General features: G+C 34.8%; 1 protein-coding gene across 4 annotated transcripts in view; it reads right to left on the reverse strand.

The window, feature by feature from the left end:
• Positions 1–9382: 9382 nt before the first annotated feature.
• LOC110030630 (CLP protease regulatory subunit CLPX3, mitochondrial-like) overlaps positions 9383–17662 on the reverse strand; it is a 76240-nt gene continuing 67960 nt past the window's right edge. For 3 of the 4 annotated variants that reach the window (XM_020733438.1, XM_020733437.1, XM_020733435.1), the window contains 2 exons: positions 13331–13489; positions 12626–12880 (listed from right to left, as the gene is read on the reverse strand). In XM_020733438.1, coding sequence (XP_020589097.1) covers positions 12869–12880; positions 13331–13489 — 171 coding nt within the window. In that variant the 3' untranslated portion in view covers positions 12626–12868. Of the gene's footprint in view, positions 9589–12625; positions 12881–13330; positions 13490–17662 lie in introns of those variants that run through there. The other variant, XM_020733436.1, reaches the window with a different exon arrangement.

The raw sequence follows: 17662 nt of genomic DNA on the forward strand, positions 1-17662 counted from the left end.
GCACATATATACATATATATGAAGTGTATGTCGGTGATCTCGGTTAAAAGCAAAGCACCTGAACAACACAACATTTAAAAAAGATTTTTGAGAAAATAAATATGAAATCCAATCCTCTCAAATGCACGTACGAGGAAAAAATCGGGAAATTCCTAGGGTTCTTTGCTAAAGCCCGAAGGGATAAAAGGCAATCCAGAGAATGTGCATGCCTAAGTCGATCAGTTGTCTCCACACAATTTCAAAGATATTCAGAAATTAACAGGCCAAATCGCAAGACATAGTTGATTCATCTGCAAGAGGGACGACAACAGTGCTATATTTTCTAAAATCTTAACGGACCAAAATTTTTGGTGGTCGACAGAATACGAACAAAACTTCCAGCAGTTGAAGGATTCACTAATCTATTTGTCTCTCCTCTAAAGCCCAAAACAGAACGAGAAACTCTCCCTACTCTCCTTTATTTAGGAGTCAGTACTGAATCCATCAGTTGGTCCCGATCTTGGCGGAACGAGGAAAGTAATTCCCAGTATATTATGTAAGTCAAGTCCTTAAAGGAGTGAAATTCAGGTATCCTATTATGGATAAAGTATCTTTTGTTCTCATTGTTTCAGCACACAGACCCACGCCGTACTTTTAGAAGCACTTAATTAGGTCAATCACCAACTTTCTTCTCAAGGCAATCATCACTAAACTGGAGCACTATGACCGATTCCACAAATGGGCGGTATAATTCAGCGAGTTCGATCTATCGTACGTACTGAGGATTGTCGTTAAAGCTCAAGCTGTGGCGGGCATCTTAGCACATTTCACTGAACCTGGTGACCCTAGTGACATGAAAATCACCGATGAACTGACCTGGATCTTGCATATAAACAAAGCATCAAATCAAACCATAGAGAGGCTCAGGCTCGTACTAACTAGCCTTAGCGGAAATCACCTCTATCATTTTGTAGAGGTAGAATTTGAAGTCACTAACAACCAAGCTGAATGTGGATCCCTCATAGTTGGGTTGTGATTTGCCTACAAAATGGGCGTACGACGTCTCCTGGTGAAGAGTGACTCCCAACTAGTGGTTGACCAAGTAAAAGGGAAATTTGAGGCTAAAGAAGAGGTAATGGTGAAATACCTCACGAAAGCAATGACAGAGATAAGCAGATTTATGCACTACAAGATAGAGCATATTCCCTGAGACAACAATCAAGTAGCTGACCCAAGTTGTTTTTGAATTAAACCCGCCCAATACCTTATTTTGGAGAATAAACTCTTCCACAGATCAACCACCTTCCTATATTTGAGACGTGTGAGAGAAACTGAGGTCGAGGGGTTTTTGAGAGAAAAACACTCCGGTGAGTGCAAAAGCCACTTGAGAGTAAATATTTTAGCCTACAGAATACAACGACAAGAATATATTTCTGGCCAATCCTATTTTAAAAAAGATGTGAGCAGTGCTACAAATTCACTCTAATGTAGCTTTAGCCCTTGCACAAACTCTAACCCATAGTCAGTCCATGAACATTCACTGTCTGGGGACTCGACATCCTTGGACTTTTTCTCCCTCCTAAGAGCCAACAAAGATTCCTGCTTCTAGCCGTTGACTACATCTCCAAGTTGATCGAGGCCAAGTCGCTTGGCCAGATTACAGATAATATTGTTTGCAACTTCATTCGGACTGACCTTATCTGTAGATATGACTTAGCTCTAGGTATTATCACAGATAATGAAACATAATTCACGGATCAAGGAGTCAAGAACTATCAAAATGAGGGGATTAACGTCATGTTCGCTTTCATCCACAACCCCCGAATCAATGGGCAAGCCGAAACCGCAATTAAGATCATACTCAACCTTCTCAGAAAGAAGGTCGAAGGTGTAAAAAAAAAATAGGGCTAACATCCTCTCACATATTCTTTGTGCAATCTGCATAACATTATTAACTCTGATCAAACAAACCTCATTATGGGAAAGGAAGTGTCTCACACATGGAACGGGGACGACTTGAAGATTTTATACCCCTGAAAAGTTATGAACTCTTATTCTACTTCTTTCTATTTTTTTTTAAGAATATAACTAATCTCAGCCATACAACTAAAATTATAGTATCAATAATATGAATTTTTTTTTTCTGTGAATTTTTTTTTTCTGTGAATTTTTTTTTTCAGACACTTTTGTTAATCAGACGACTAATGAAAATATATATATGCTTTCACATGTATCTTATTCATGTGTCTCGCAGATTCACTAGAGTCAAAAGACGAGATCTAGCTCGACAAGAAAAATGACCATTGCTAGACAAAAAATCACAGAATTCGGGTAACTCTGCTCGCAAATATCACCTACTATCGATCAGAAGGGAGCTTACCATCTTTTCGACTGCAGTTGATTAGTTTATTAGATGTTGAACATCATTAATTACTCGGTCATTTCCTAGTCGCCGCCATACTATCTTATATTTAAATTGGCTTTCGGTCGTTATTGATCATCGGACTGCCCCACGTCTATCCATTAGTCCTACAATGCCCAAGCACCATAAAACGTCTCGCGAATGATAATTGGAAAAATCCGTACGGATATGTTTGGAAAGAGAACATATTGTTGAAAAGCTCCATTGGTCAGTCGATTCCCATACGGTGAGCGAATATAATGAAAGTCATAATCTCACTGATCACTGATCAAATTTTTACTTTAAATGCACTGGGACAACCCTGTAAAATTTAAAGACGTCCCACAACTCTTTACATACTGGAAGTCGGAGGCTCAACCAAAATTGATCTATAAAAACAATGTAGCCCAGTCTTCCTAAAAGTATTTGTGATCTGCCCTCATGTATCTCAGAAGGAACACCTTCAGGATGATCAACTCCCCCATCCTCACTGGCAAGTCTGTCATCTCCTTCTACCACCTATTTTTTTCTCTCGATAACACGAAATGAACTGTTCAAACTTGGCAAATCTGAATCTGCAACATTAGAGAAAACTAAATAAAACAGGGGAAGCTCTCAAACTAGTCAATAGCTCATAATATTTTAGATGTTGTTGGCTCCTTTGGAGGAACTTTCTGTGGCAGTGGGGAGACCCAGGTGCTCGGCAGAAGGCTCTGATCTTCCGGTAGGACAAACGTTGCAACCACAGGCTAGACAGTTGGGCTTTCGATCGGGGTGATCGAAGCAGCAATCTTTAGGGACAACCCAGAAGGACCTGCCTGGCTTTGAGGCGAAACCTTCCTCTTCACCACCAATTTCTTCTTTTGCTCTCCCTTATAGTGTTTTGTACCCCTTGTTTCCAATTGTATATCCCAGATTAGGACCTTGTTCAAGATGTTAGTTTGTGACTTCATCACCTTATTCATAATAAGTCTTTGAAAACAGAGAAGTGAAAACAATAAAGTAAGGGTTCAAGGCTCATGCAGAATAGCAAGGGATATTATGAATGAGGCAAGTTTACTTCCTATAAATAACAATTAATCGCCTGAAAATTAAGGGAGTACCAATCATTAAAGTTAGTTATTTGATGACAACTAATCACTTGTTGTGCTTAATTCACTAGTTTTTATTGCAGCCATAACTTACTAATATAAGAGAGAATCAAATAATTAAAATATGTGTAATCCAAATGCCCTTGATCGGATCGAGCGGCTACAAGCAAGGCACGTGTCATCAATCGAAATGAATGAATACATCCCAAGGAAAGGACCTAACCAAGCCACCAACCAGAGGCCAACAAACCAAGAAGACGGATGGATCAAAGGATGGACATGAATCGAGTGACCGACCCAAGGGGTCGACAAACTAGAAAACCAAATAACATTATAGTACTTGAACGAGAAAACAAGAACCAGAAATTGGTCGAGTCACGAATCAGTCAGTTCAAGTATCACTCGGGAAGGAATTAGTTGCAGAAGGGCTAAACAACAGGCAATTATTCACCGCATAACAAGAAGTCGATCAATAACGAGTTAACTGATTAGAAATCAATAAAGATGTAATTGACATTTCTCAATATTCACTAGAACTCTATATAAATAGAGGATTGCTAAATGAAATGGAGGAATACAGAAATTTGACAAGATCCCTAATTTCTAACAATTTCTACTCTCTCTCTCTCTTTCTCTCTCTCTCTCTCTATTTCTACGCTTCATTCCTTGTTTATAATTCACTGGCAAATATAGATTCAATGATATGTCAATTTACTAAAAAATAAAGAGCAAAACAAAAGCAAAAGAAAAAAGAAGTGTTGTTTAATGGCTTCTTTGGAGATGAGAACTAAATGTACGAGCGAAATTAGAAATCCGCACCATAAAATTGTTTTGAAGAACTTCGTAGCTCGCCTTCCTTTCGTTTTAGGTTGGGCTCCTCATTATAATGCAGGCTGTGTATGAGCTCTAAATGTATGAAAGAAAAGCAAATACGTCTGTCGCTTTGAATGATTAAATAGATATATATCTTTCACTAACATAAAGTTATTCTGCAAATGAAATTGCCTTCAACATGTTATTACAATTGTAAATTTCATGTTGGTTTTATTTATGGAACATTTATTTACTTTTCACTCAATTTATAAGTATTTACATGTCTAACACCAAAGTTTTAATGTTTACATTAATGATATCACATCTATGCATGTAAAAAATGTTTTTCACTTTTTAACTTAAGATGGCTGTATTTTTTATGTTATAAAAAGTTTTATATGGTATAAATGTGACAAGTAAAGTTTAGTTATTGGCTATGTAAATACTCAATAATTGGCTGGTTGATATTATTTATTTGTGAAAGTGTCATCTTGTGCACTTTCCCCTTTCATAGATTTTGCACAACAAAATTGTAGTAATGATGAGTAGGGGTGTAAACTAACCGAGCACGAGAGCCCAAGCTCGTGTTCGGCTTGTTAAAATATATCACTATTGATGCTCGGCTCGTTTATATTTGTGTTCGTGATTGGTTCATTTGTTTAGCGAGCAGAACATGGGTTGTTCGCGAACAAATAATCGTTAGATGTTAAGGGTTGGAGTAAGATTTAAATTCTATTGTTTATATTAAAACATCATTTAATTATAATTTAATATATATTTTATTCTATTTTTAACTAATAGTTTTTATTGATTATAAATATTTGTAGCTCTGTAGTTAATCAAATTTTTAAAAGAAACAGCTCATCATATATATATATATATATATCAGCTTGTTAACTTAGTGAACTATTAGAACACAGCTTCTTAACGAGTCAAACACGAGTTGTTAACGAACAACGAGCCGTTTAGACAATCCTAATGATGAGTGAAGTTGCTAATGAGGATCGAGGTCATGAAGGACTGGAGACAGAAAAAAAGCATTATGATATTTACCAAATTCTAGATTTAGTAGTCGTGTGCTGATTTTTTATTTAGAGAAATTTACATATTGGTCACTTAATATGTATGTATTAACATATCAACCACCCAAAATTTAATTTTTATCTAGAGGCCTCCCATCTTATTCCGAAACACAGAGAAATCAGGTGGTCTATAAGTAAAAAATCAAAGTTTTGGTGGCATGCATGTGTGTTACCAATGGAATAATTAGGTTAAGGTTACCTACTAGTTTTAGTGAATACCATTAAATGCAAAAAAGACATTAAATGGACACTAATAAATGCAAATAATACATTTTATTTTAGAATTTTTAAATAAAATATAGATATTTAATTCAACAAAAAATTGATTTTTTCCCTATTCATAGTAAGAAAATTAAAGCATGGTATTATAGGATGTTTCAAATATACTTTTTATTGGGTGCTAACATTATAGACTTCAAACCATGTTGTGTTTATCATTTATAATAAATGACTTTGAAGATAAGAACTCAAAGATGTAGTTTAAGATAAGATTGTAATGAAGCTTTGAGTTTATACTCATCACATTATCAAGACTATAATGAAAGCTCAAAATTTATTTTTTCATAAGAAATAATAATTTTTAAAGCTTATGGAAATTTTCACTTCAATACATGGTCTCATAGTTATTATAATATTAATAATAATTATTATTATTATTTTATAATTTATAGAATTTAATGATAATATTTAAAAAAATTTTAATAGTTTTATCGAAAAGTGCATGTTCTTATCCTAAAATTACCTTGATATAACTCTTGAGATACATGACATGTAAATGAATTTTTGAAATATGTGGCATTATAGTTTGAAATTACATTGTCAATTGAGGCTATATGTGCTTAACAAAGAGATCAATCTAATCAACAAGGGAAAAGGTTTGATGTGATATGAGCTTGCATTAACTGACTAGTTATTGAGGTATCAACTACAACAAGCTATATTCAAGGTTGTATATGCAAATTATTTGTTTTGAGTTCATACTCTTAAAAATAGTTATCCAATAAGTGATGAGGATACATGAAAAAATTCAAATGAAAAAAAAAAAAAAACTAACTATTACATCATTTTTCCACTTTTAATGAAGGCAAAGAAGAGTCTCCTAAAGAAAAGCACAAGATCTTAAAGGAGGAAAGAGGTGGCAGTACAAAACAGAGCCAAAGCAGTACATTATAGCAGTCTAATATGCCCTCACTATCTTGTTAGTTGATGCACTAATTTTATTCTTTCTAAATTTTTAGTAATCTTTTCAAACCATGAAATTGATATAATTTTATCTAACTCTTCTAGTTATAAATCTATATATATAAAGATACAATAGACCTCTGATATCAAATAAGTAGTGTATATTTGAGTGCTTAATCTTTCATGCATAAATTTACATCGAGATAAAGATGTTGTAATAGAAATTAAGATTATTATGTTATGGGTATTAAATATGTAACGTGGTATTATAAGTGATAGATTAAGTTTATGAGATCTATAATGTTACAATATATATATTGTTTTCATTTGTCTACTGATTACTAGTAATATTGTCGGTAGTATTAATGCATAATCAAATATAGCCATATACTTAAATAAGGTTTTTTTTTTATGGGTAGGATGTAATGATCAATAGGCCTTATGGACTCCGAAAGTGTATATTAAAAAACTTAAGTCATTATCACATTAGGCCCGCCAGCCAAAGTGGTTGATCCAACCTAAGACGAACCAATTACCGGAGAAGACCACTATTACAAACAAAGACATACATCCATCCTTATTTAAAGTGATGTCTGACATGTGCATCACGATTTTTTTATCAAGACATTATGGACATGTATAATGTGATTTTACAATGCTTTTACTTTCACTTATGTATGGGAAGATAGGAAAAAAATTTATAAAAGGGGCGACGATAAAATTTATATGGGTTGTCTCTCTCTCCCTAGAACCAAAAACCCTTCTTTTGAACCATTCTCTCTTTCCTCGGAGATTAAGGTGAAAAATTAAGAACTTAAGCTCGAGCTACACATTGATCACTATCTTCCACGGATTTTGTAACACCCAAATTTCAAGATACCAGGTAAAATTCAGCACAACTGAAAAAGTACACAAAAAAATTTCATCTATCATAATTTGATCCAAATAGTTTTATAAAATTTTATACATAAAATGGATCAATTCCATATAAAGCACCATGCATGAATTGTTAACATATTTGAAGATATAAAATTTCAAAGTTATATATTTAATTAACCTAATCAATCCTTAACTAAATTTCCCTAATCCTTTGTTACTGTAGTCAACCGACCTCTCAGGCATTTAATTACATTCATGCGGTCTAATAGGGTACCGAGCTTCAAATTTCTCCTCATAAATCCCTCCTCTCTCTCTCTCTCTCTCTCTCTCTCCTTGTGCGGAGTCTTGTTCGACACCTTTTAGATGGGCAGCGACCATTGCTACAGTGCAAGGGGCGAACAACAGAAGTAGGCAGTGAACTGAGCAGCACTTGTTGCAGCTCGTGATTCGAAGCTCCGGGGCAATTTCTGTAAGTATGAATCCCTCTTTCACAATAATTGAGACTTCAATTTCCTTCCTCTCACTTCTGAATTGAAGTTGGCCTCATTTTTCGCTCACGGAAATCGTCAGAGACGTTACAATTGTATCAAAAGCATTGATAGCAAATTTAAAGCTTCCATATGAATTTTAGCACGAAATTAGCAAGGGGAAAGTGAATATTAAGGTGCTAAAAGAGTTGGGGGAGGAATTTGGTGTTTTCGAAAAGACAAATTTATGTCGAAAATCCCTTTTAAAGTATGTTTTGGTAAATAATGCATGTTCTAGGTTATCGTACGGTATGAGCCAAATTTTATGAAATCCTACATATTCTATGGGCTCTCGACTGTTTATATGAGGCAACGAACTCGAGACCGGCGAGTGGACACTCATCATAAGACTGCTCCGTCAAGTCAAATGAAATAATTTTATGTTAATTTAAGAAAAATAATCTTTTATAAGTTTTCATATGATTTTTATGTTGACACAGATGCATTTAGAATTTTCTGCATATTGTGAAGGGATACATGCACTTGCATGTTTGAATGTACGTTTACTTTTTCTTACAATATATATAATGCTATGCTCAGAAGTGCGGGTATTCATTTATTATGCTTCATGCATGCCCATGATGCATGTAATACCTATAGATGTTTAATGCATAATTGATGATTTAAATGTCACAAGTAATGTTACATGTAAGGGTGTAAACGAACCGAACACGAACAAACATAGCTCATGTTCGTGTTTGGTTCGTTTGAAATTACGTGTGTTTGAAATATACTCGTGTTTGAAATTGTTCGTGAAATTATTGTTCGAGTTTGATTGGATTTGTTTGAAATGTTTGAATTGTTTGAATTGTTAGAATTATTTGAATTGTTATCTTACAAATTTATTAGAATTGTTTGAATTGTTCGAAATTTTTCAAAAACTTAAACATATATGAAATTAATGCTTAAACATGTATGAATCACAACACAAATGCAAAATAGCTGAAACACGGCTTACAAGAAAACCAAAATATCATATGTCATCCATAAAAAAATTCAAATCTAGAGGCAATATGCGAGATTTCACTCACAAAAATTAGGTTTCACTCATAGAAACTAAATAAATCTAAAAGAAATAAGAATACTTAAGCTAAGAGACGTACCTGAAGATAAATACGAAATTATTGAATTTAATATAAGCTAAGAGGCGATCCTGAAGATTAGATTATAATTTAAAGGATTTAATTTTTTAAAGTATGATAAATTATATATATATATATATATATATATTTTATATTTTGAACAATAATGATTCGAACATGATCGAACAAATGACTATTCATTTTTGGTTCTCGAACAAATCATTGTTTGTGTTTGTTCATTTATAAACCGAACGAAAAAAAAAATTGTCTGTATTTATCTGGTTTGCTTATCGAACGAATCGAACACGAACTGATCGCAAACAACGAGTTTTTTTGACAACCCTAGTTACATGAGTGCCTGTAAGTACATTACACAAGGATATATTCACTTCTGATATATATAGAGGTATGAAATTTTAGGAAATATTGAAATTAGGCGGTGATAAAAAGTTAGGGAATTGGGAGTATCAAGAGTGTTGTCGATAGTTGCTATGTTGGGGGAAGTCCGACCTTTATCAATAGTTTATATGCTCTTTGAGGCAAAGTGATGACCTATGACAAAAAGAAATGAAAATAGTTAAATCCTATACATTAAACAAGTGACATTATTATGACATATATGATATGGACATTGTTATGATTACATACGATAAACAACATATAAATATACTTATGATCATGCTTTATTTCATGCTTTCAACCAATATTATGTTGTAATCTTAATTTTTTTTATTACTTGCACTTGTTTTTTTCATGTTCTTTATTATGCTAGTATGTTATGATATGTGTGTATAGTTACATACGAGCATGCACATTTTTTTTTAACACACAAAATCTTATGTTAGCCCTGATTATTTATTTGAGCTCATCGTTATTCATTCTTCACTGTTGCCTTTCAGGTATGGCCAATGAGCACCGGGGCGAGTAGTCATGTGTATCTTTGTACAACTTTTGCATGAAAATATTGGGAGTTTTGTACATATATTTTAGGTAACTATTGTTATTATATTAGATTTAACAACTCTGTATTAGTTTTCATTTTTTTGAATGATATGATTTCCATGCTTCTGAGTATGTATTTGAAATGCAATGTATCATGTATGTTACGACAATCTAGTTAGACTAATTCAACACCCCGTGGCTCCTGATTATAAAAGTCCGGATGAGTGATTGTAAGAGTTGGTCTGATCAAATTGCCACAATCTATCGTACCACGGTTGAACCTACTATGGGGGTTAGTTTGAGTGTGAGAAAGTGGTACCAGAGCATGGTTATTGGATGAAAATAATAATGGAAGCGTGTTGAATTTAAAATAAGTAAGAATGAGATTAAACATGAACTAATTTATACAGAGCTATAGGTTGATAAATCTGGGATAGGTAACCCTTATGACTTAAAGATGCCACGTGTGTATGATAAAATTATTATATGATAAATTTCATTAGTGTCTATACAGATAAGCATGCCTTGAGAAGAATCTGATAATACGGAAGGCTGGTCTTTTAGGCTAAGTATAGAGCATAAAGTTAGAGTTGAAATTGTTTTGGGCAGAAATTAAAATCAAAACAAGACACATGCAAACACCAGAACAACTGAGTTGCAGGTATTGTGCAACTGATCTCACAAGTGGTTGATAAAATAATTGCTATCGAAAGATCCTACACCAATACAGGACCCAGATTTGAAAATGAGGCAGAAGTGGATCAACACTTAAAAACATTTCATTCTTTCAAGCCACCTACATTCAGAGTGTCAGTGACCCTACAACTGTTGAAGATTAGCTCCTAAGATCAGAAAAATTATGGACAGTACGATTTGTCCGCAAAATAGGAGAACAGTGTTAGATACATCCATGCTAGAAGATGAAGCACAAAAGTGGTGGGTGCAAGTATACAATAAAAAAACATTTTATCATCAAAGAATATTATAAAACAAATAATATTAGCATTAGAATTGTTACCCTACTGCATAGTTAAGTTGTGGGTGCATGGATATTGAAATCATTCTACACTTTCATTTTCTATTTTAATCTCTTTTTAGAGTTGTCCATTATACCAATCATTAGCTTGAGCCTTTTATTTGATGAATTGATGAATTCTCAAGTTAATTACTTCTTATTTTTAGTTGGCCTCCAATCAATTACTGGTTCATATTTATCCACTTTATTTATAATCACAAAAGATGGAGAATCTATTATGTCTCCATGAAAACATCCTCAACAATTTCTATATGATCACTTGAATCTTTTCTTCTTTTTTTTTTGACCCACTTTGGTAGTAAATTTGTTTGTTTGTGTTTTTTTTTCAATGCACAAATTCAATCCAAGAATGAATTTTTCTCATAGCTTTTAAGTTGATAAATCTTCAAAATGCAAATACAATAAATGGCTACTATAGTTGATTAGAGGGCAAGGATTGATTGAAGAAGTGCATGAGCTAACTAGATTTTTTTTTCCTCATTCTTCCATACTTCCATCTCGACCACCATACTTTATAGTAAAATTTCTAGTGACCTCTTTCTAGTAAAATATCCAATGATCTCATTCTGCTTCCCAACACTATTGGTCGAGCATAATTAGTGTGTAGAATATAATTATACAAATATTCATCATCAACTCTATGTACAAGAATAATTCAACATAATATTCAAAATTTTATACTTAAACCTATATAAACATTTAAAAAATAATAATGCATGCATGACATGAATGTTTATTGATCAAAATTGATAAACAATAGTTATGAGCACATTATTGCTCCTACAACTAAATATCTAGTGAACCCTCTTACAAAAAAATTCGATATATATACTCCCCAACTGCGAAATTGTTTTATAAACTAGTACCACAATGACAATGATAATGAAAAATACATTGATAACATTGGGTCAGGACTTTCTATTAGATCATCTTCTCTATATTTAGATCCATCCAAAATCAGCCCTTCAATGTCTTCTCATATGACATTCATTCTTATAGACATTCAAAAATCTCCCTCTTCTTTTCTTACATCTCATTAAAGACAAGATAACTCTTCTCAAAATTGAGAAGTAGCCCATCAAAACTAAGCAATACCTAACTTCAAAACAATTCTGTTTGTGCATGACATGAAAGTCATTTATAGACCAATGCCTTGAACTTGTTAACCATATAAGAAATTATCAATGATCCTTCCATTTTCGGCAATCTTATCAAAACTTTTCTCAGGAAAAATTCACCAAACCCAAACCAAACGATGAAGAATATTCAAAATTTCTAAAATTAATCTCATATCCAAATTGAACACATTTTAGTCATCATCTTCCAATGAATAACTTTCATAAGGAGAAAGGGATAAGTTAATACCCTAAGGAAATGCAAATCTAAAATAAAAAAAATCTTTTAATGGACATTGTCTGAGACTGTTAAGATTGATGGTGTGCTTCAAACTTTATTAGCACATTTTCAATCACCCCCAAAATTTATATGCAATTCTTATACTGTAATGCCTTTATTATAACACTCTTTGATATAATAAACTATATATAACACATTATTCTTTGTGCTGATGAACTAAAAGCAGTTAATTTATGTTCGACTAATTTTACAAAATTAGAAAATTATTATGACTTTATTTAACCATTTTCAGCAAGATAATGGCTATATATATATATTCATGCCCTCAAGAAACTCTTTCAAGCACCCCCCCTCTTTCTTCTTCTTAACTTTTAGCGCAAGACACAGTTCATCCAACACAATCATTTTTCAAAAGGATATTAATTACAAGAGAATGAAATTTGTTATCTATCACAAAAGCAAACCTTAGATTGACTTTCCGCTTCAGCTTCCAATATATCAGCATTTTCCCTGCAGAAAGAAAAACACACCAATACTTAAAACCTTCGTACCAGTTTTAATGAGAGAAAATTTATAACCATCTAGAAGCAACATGTGGCTTAATCATTCCAAATGTTCCTAGTTATATTTGATATGGAGGTCCAAATTACAAGACTTGATATTCAATGAAATCCATGTTTAAAGAAAGATTTACATACACACCACTCAATTCTATCTGACAACTAAACTTCAGTTTTTACATAGATGTTATCTCACCTATTCATGACAAAAATATATTTCACCTTTTAAAAGTTAAGATAGTTGTATGTTAGATGTGATATAAAAGATTTGGCAGAATAAATGTAAAGAGCAAAGTTAGGTGGCAGAAATGCAAATACATAAGAATCGGTTGGTATGTTTGTAAATGCTTCTTAAAGTAAATATAGACAGCATGACTCCTCATTTTTACATATTTTTTACCTCGGCATCTTTAATACTATATATGCGGAGATAGCTTTCCAATGCGCTATTGCCATAAAGAATTTTAGCTCCGCAGCCAGGTGTGTCAAGAGAGCCTACAGCTTCCTCATCCACCACTACTGCATCCACACGCTCATTGCCCCTCATGGCATCCGGAATCTGAATAAAGTTGTATCAGAAAATAAGGTACAAATGGAGAAGGAAATAGAAAATTAGATGGGCAGGATAATCTAACTGTAAAACCTGCTTTCTGAATCAGTTTTAGGGTTTGGCAGCAGTTACCAATCAAGATCATGGTAATTTGGTGTTTTTAGACTCGTTAATTAACTTTTAGTAAGTGATGTAGGCTACATAATATGCCGCATAAGAGAAAGATGCATTATCATAAAGAGTAAGGGAAGAGAGTGCGTTTCAAAAAAGAAAAATTATAATGGATGTAGCCAGGGGTGTGAGTAGCTTGAGCTTGACTCATTAAGGAGCTCGTGAGTCAGGCTTATGGAGCCATGAGCTTGAGCTCGAGCTCAAACTCAGCTGATGCGGGAGTCCTGCAAACGAAGCAGCGACCCTGATGCTGTACCTGGACCGAACTAAGTTTTGTCCCTATTTAAGAGTCAGCAGGTCCTCTCGGCTACTCCAACTTATCCTATTATATATTTGCTTTCGTAGGAGTCTAGGGGGATTTTTACATGCGTTTTACATGCGTTTTACAGACGTTTTCTGTCAGGAGAGTCGTCGATATTCTTTTCCTCCCTTCTAGGGTTGTATTCAAAGGTGGGGGGTGCTCCAGCTGTAGCTCTCTGAGGTGATGATCTTCTTCGAAGTGTGAGTGGCGCTCCAATTCTAGCTCGCCCCCGAGATAGTATTATGACCTTCCTTCCCCGCATCCATCCCTTCCCTACCGTAGTTCACTTTTCTCGCCGCAGGGAACACTGGACAGCTATCTTGTTGACTTCCTACAACCACCCTTCCATCCTGCCATCCACCTTCAGCCAACTTCGCTGCCCTCCAACCATTCCTGCCATCCTTACTCGCCTCTGCTGCTACTACCTACCATTCCTGCCATCCTTAACTCGCCTCTGCTGCTACTACCTTGTTATCCATCCTCCCACCTTGCCGTTGCCGCTGCCAAGCCCAAACAACAGACTTTTGCTATTTTGGTCAGCTGTTTCCTGCTATCCATCCCTCCCACGTCACTGCCCCTATGTGGTGTTCCCTGTTGCCCCAACCATACTGCCCTGCTGCAGCCACCACCGTGACAGCACTTCCTGCAGCCAAAAGTGGATGGATACTTATCTTTTAGGATGTTCTTTGGGATGACAACACCTACAAGAATGATGAATTGATAGCTGACAAAATTTTCGCTACCTTCAAGAGGGCTGACATGACTAATAAGAGTCAGAAGCTTTAGATGGATGAGGTTAAGGCTCCCCTGACCCCAGGAATTTGATGCAGGGGTACCCCCTACTCACCCTACTCTCGATATAAGTGTTCCCACAAACGAAGCAATGACCCAAATGCAATGTGTTTTCTATTGGGACAGCCGCCAGCGTGATGTTCTTCCCGGGTTGTATTCAAATGCAGGTGGAGCTCCGTTGTAGCTCACCCGAGGTGTTGATCTTCTTATGAGGGTCGAGTGGTGCTCTCACAGTAACCTGTTCTCGAGGGAGTATTCAGCTTCGACCTTCCTTGCCTCGCATCCATCCCTTTGTTGCAATAGTCCTCTTTCCTAGCCATAGGGAACACTGTACAGCTATGTTATTTTCTTCCTGTAACCACCTCCCTTCCATCTTGCCATCCATCTTCAGCCAGCTTCGCTGCCCTCCAACCATTTCTGCAATCCTGTTCTCCAACCATCAATGCCTTCTTCGTTATTTTCATTAGCAGCCCTACCGGGAGCTAAGAATTTAACTTTGCATCTTCCAACACGAATGCGCTTCCCACTGTAATAACTGAAATATGAAACAAAAAAAATATAAATAAATAATTTTTAATGAGATGTGTCTGTTGGAGAACACGCATCTCCCCACAATAGTTAAAAATTATGCGCCTCTCTCACCCTTCCTCTCGTTCTAGAGCAGAAAATTTGAGGGAAATGGATCGAGAGAAAGAGGGGGAGCATGAGAAAGGAGGAGGAGAAGAAAAAGAAAGGAGAAGGAGACGAGTGGCTCAACTAGAGCATCGTTTCACTCCACATCATGCTTGACAGAGATCTGGATAGACAAACGACACTGTTCCATGGCAAAAAGAAGGAAAAGAAGAGGTCGGTCGATCTGAGTCCTAGCGAGCAGGTGAGGAAGGCAACGACGTCGATATTGAGCTGGAAACTCTCCTTCGAGTTTTTCGGTTTCATGAAACAAGGAAGAGCTTGGCGCTACTTTGCTCTACGCGAAGAAGAAGGATAAGTATCGTGCAAAAGCAAAGATGGAAGAAGAAGAAACCTTTATGTGTGGTGCTCGCGTAAGGAGGAATTATTTCATACAGAATACTTACACAGTTCTACATGCGGACTCCAGTAATATGTCGTCATATGTGTTATATCGGGCCCACCTAAAAAAATTTAAAGAGGAACCACGAAGTTATTGAAGTGGAACCGCAGAAACTATTTGGGCGGGTTATTGGGGGGTTATCGAGAGATTATTGAGACATTAATTCTAATAGCGCCGCAATAAACCCTCAACAACCCCCCAATAACCTTCACAGTTGCACTCCAATAACCGCCCAATATCCTCCCCGATTCTACCCCTGCATTAACCCCCGCAATAACCCCCAATAACCCTCCAATAATTTTCCAATAACCTCCGTGATTTCACATCAATAATCTCACAATAACCTCCATGTAGCAGCATATTGTTGGAGTCAGCACGTAGAGCTGCGTAAGTACTCCGCATGGAATAATTTGGGATAAGATGGAGGAAGAAGGAGATCCCTTTCATGCATGGTGCTCGCGTGCAGAGACCGAGGAACAAAACTCGTGATTATGAGAAATTGGGCCAGTCGAAGGTTTATTTAAGAGTTTAAACAAGTTAACTGATAAAATGTTATATAAATAATTACAGATAATAGGCGTGTATGAGTATATATTTACTTTAAAATTGTGTTATAGAAAATTACTTAAAACGGGATAAAAACAATAAAATCCCGAATTTGAGGTTATTTGAAGACGCAAACTTCCATTACAAGGAAAAAGGAAGAATTCCAGGTATAAAGTGGAGAATGGAAGTCTAGCGAAACTCGAATTTTGATTTAAGGTAAGTTGTTGTACTAACTAATTTAATTAATGAATCTTATATGAATCTTCAAAATTATTATTTAAATATTGATATTAAATGTATCTAAAATCAAAACATAATTAATGGAGATACAATTCAAATTATCTTGAAAAGTAAGGTATGTTTTAATTAAATTTTAATACTTAATTTATAATTAATATTTAATAAAAATAAATGTTAATGTTTAACATCAATTTAGGTTTAAAAATATTTGGGCCTAGGTCGGAAGTTCAAGAATCGGTGTGTCAGGGAAGCTAGGAAAAGTGGATACTTATAGTTTTAAACTATAGCTCTATAAGATGATTAGATAAATTTTGCTAGCTCTTCAATTTCATTTTGATTATAGTTCAGGTTTTTGAATGGTATCATAAGAATAAGATTTATTATTTTGATTGTTTGCATGCGCATGCTTGACTATGATGAAACACGCATTTATGCTACTAACAAGAGAACACTGAGGTATCCGTGAACGTAAAAGGAAAATTTTTTGACATTGATGTATCTTAAGTGACACAATTTTTAGACGGTGCTCCTATGAAGGTTGTAAACAGATTAAAAATGATACTGATATGTAAATGACATGATAAGACACGGGGAATGTTTAAATTATCTTGAATGATCATATTAGATAGTAAAATCCGCCAAATGTTATTATATTTTTACACAATTTAATTGGGATGCATATTGTCTCCTTTTACATTGAATAACTATCGTATAGAAGAATGAGTATTCACTAGTCTCGTTTAGCTTACTGTTATTTTAAACTGATATTTCAAGTTAAATTATTGAATTAAAACATGAGCATTAAAAGAGACAATGTTCATAAAATACACAAATAACTAAAAAAGAGGTAAATTTAATTGTTTTACGTTATTTCATTTTTATAGTGGCTCTTTCATATATATTAAAATATTAGTGAATAAATTTAATATTTTTACTATCCGACCATCTGTACCTTACCTTGGTTAAGTCCAAGCTCCGAGCCGGGCCATGACACCTACAGTGAAAAGGAACACAAGTGTTTCAACTTTGTGGCAAATCACAGAAAAAGATAGTAGGGAAA

The sequence above is a fragment of the Phalaenopsis equestris genome, unplaced genomic scaffold, assembly GCF_001263595.1.
Source record: "Phalaenopsis equestris unplaced genomic scaffold, ASM126359v1 Scaffold000745, whole genome shotgun sequence".
NCBI classification, from domain to species: Eukaryota; Viridiplantae; Streptophyta; class Magnoliopsida; order Asparagales; family Orchidaceae; genus Phalaenopsis; species Phalaenopsis equestris.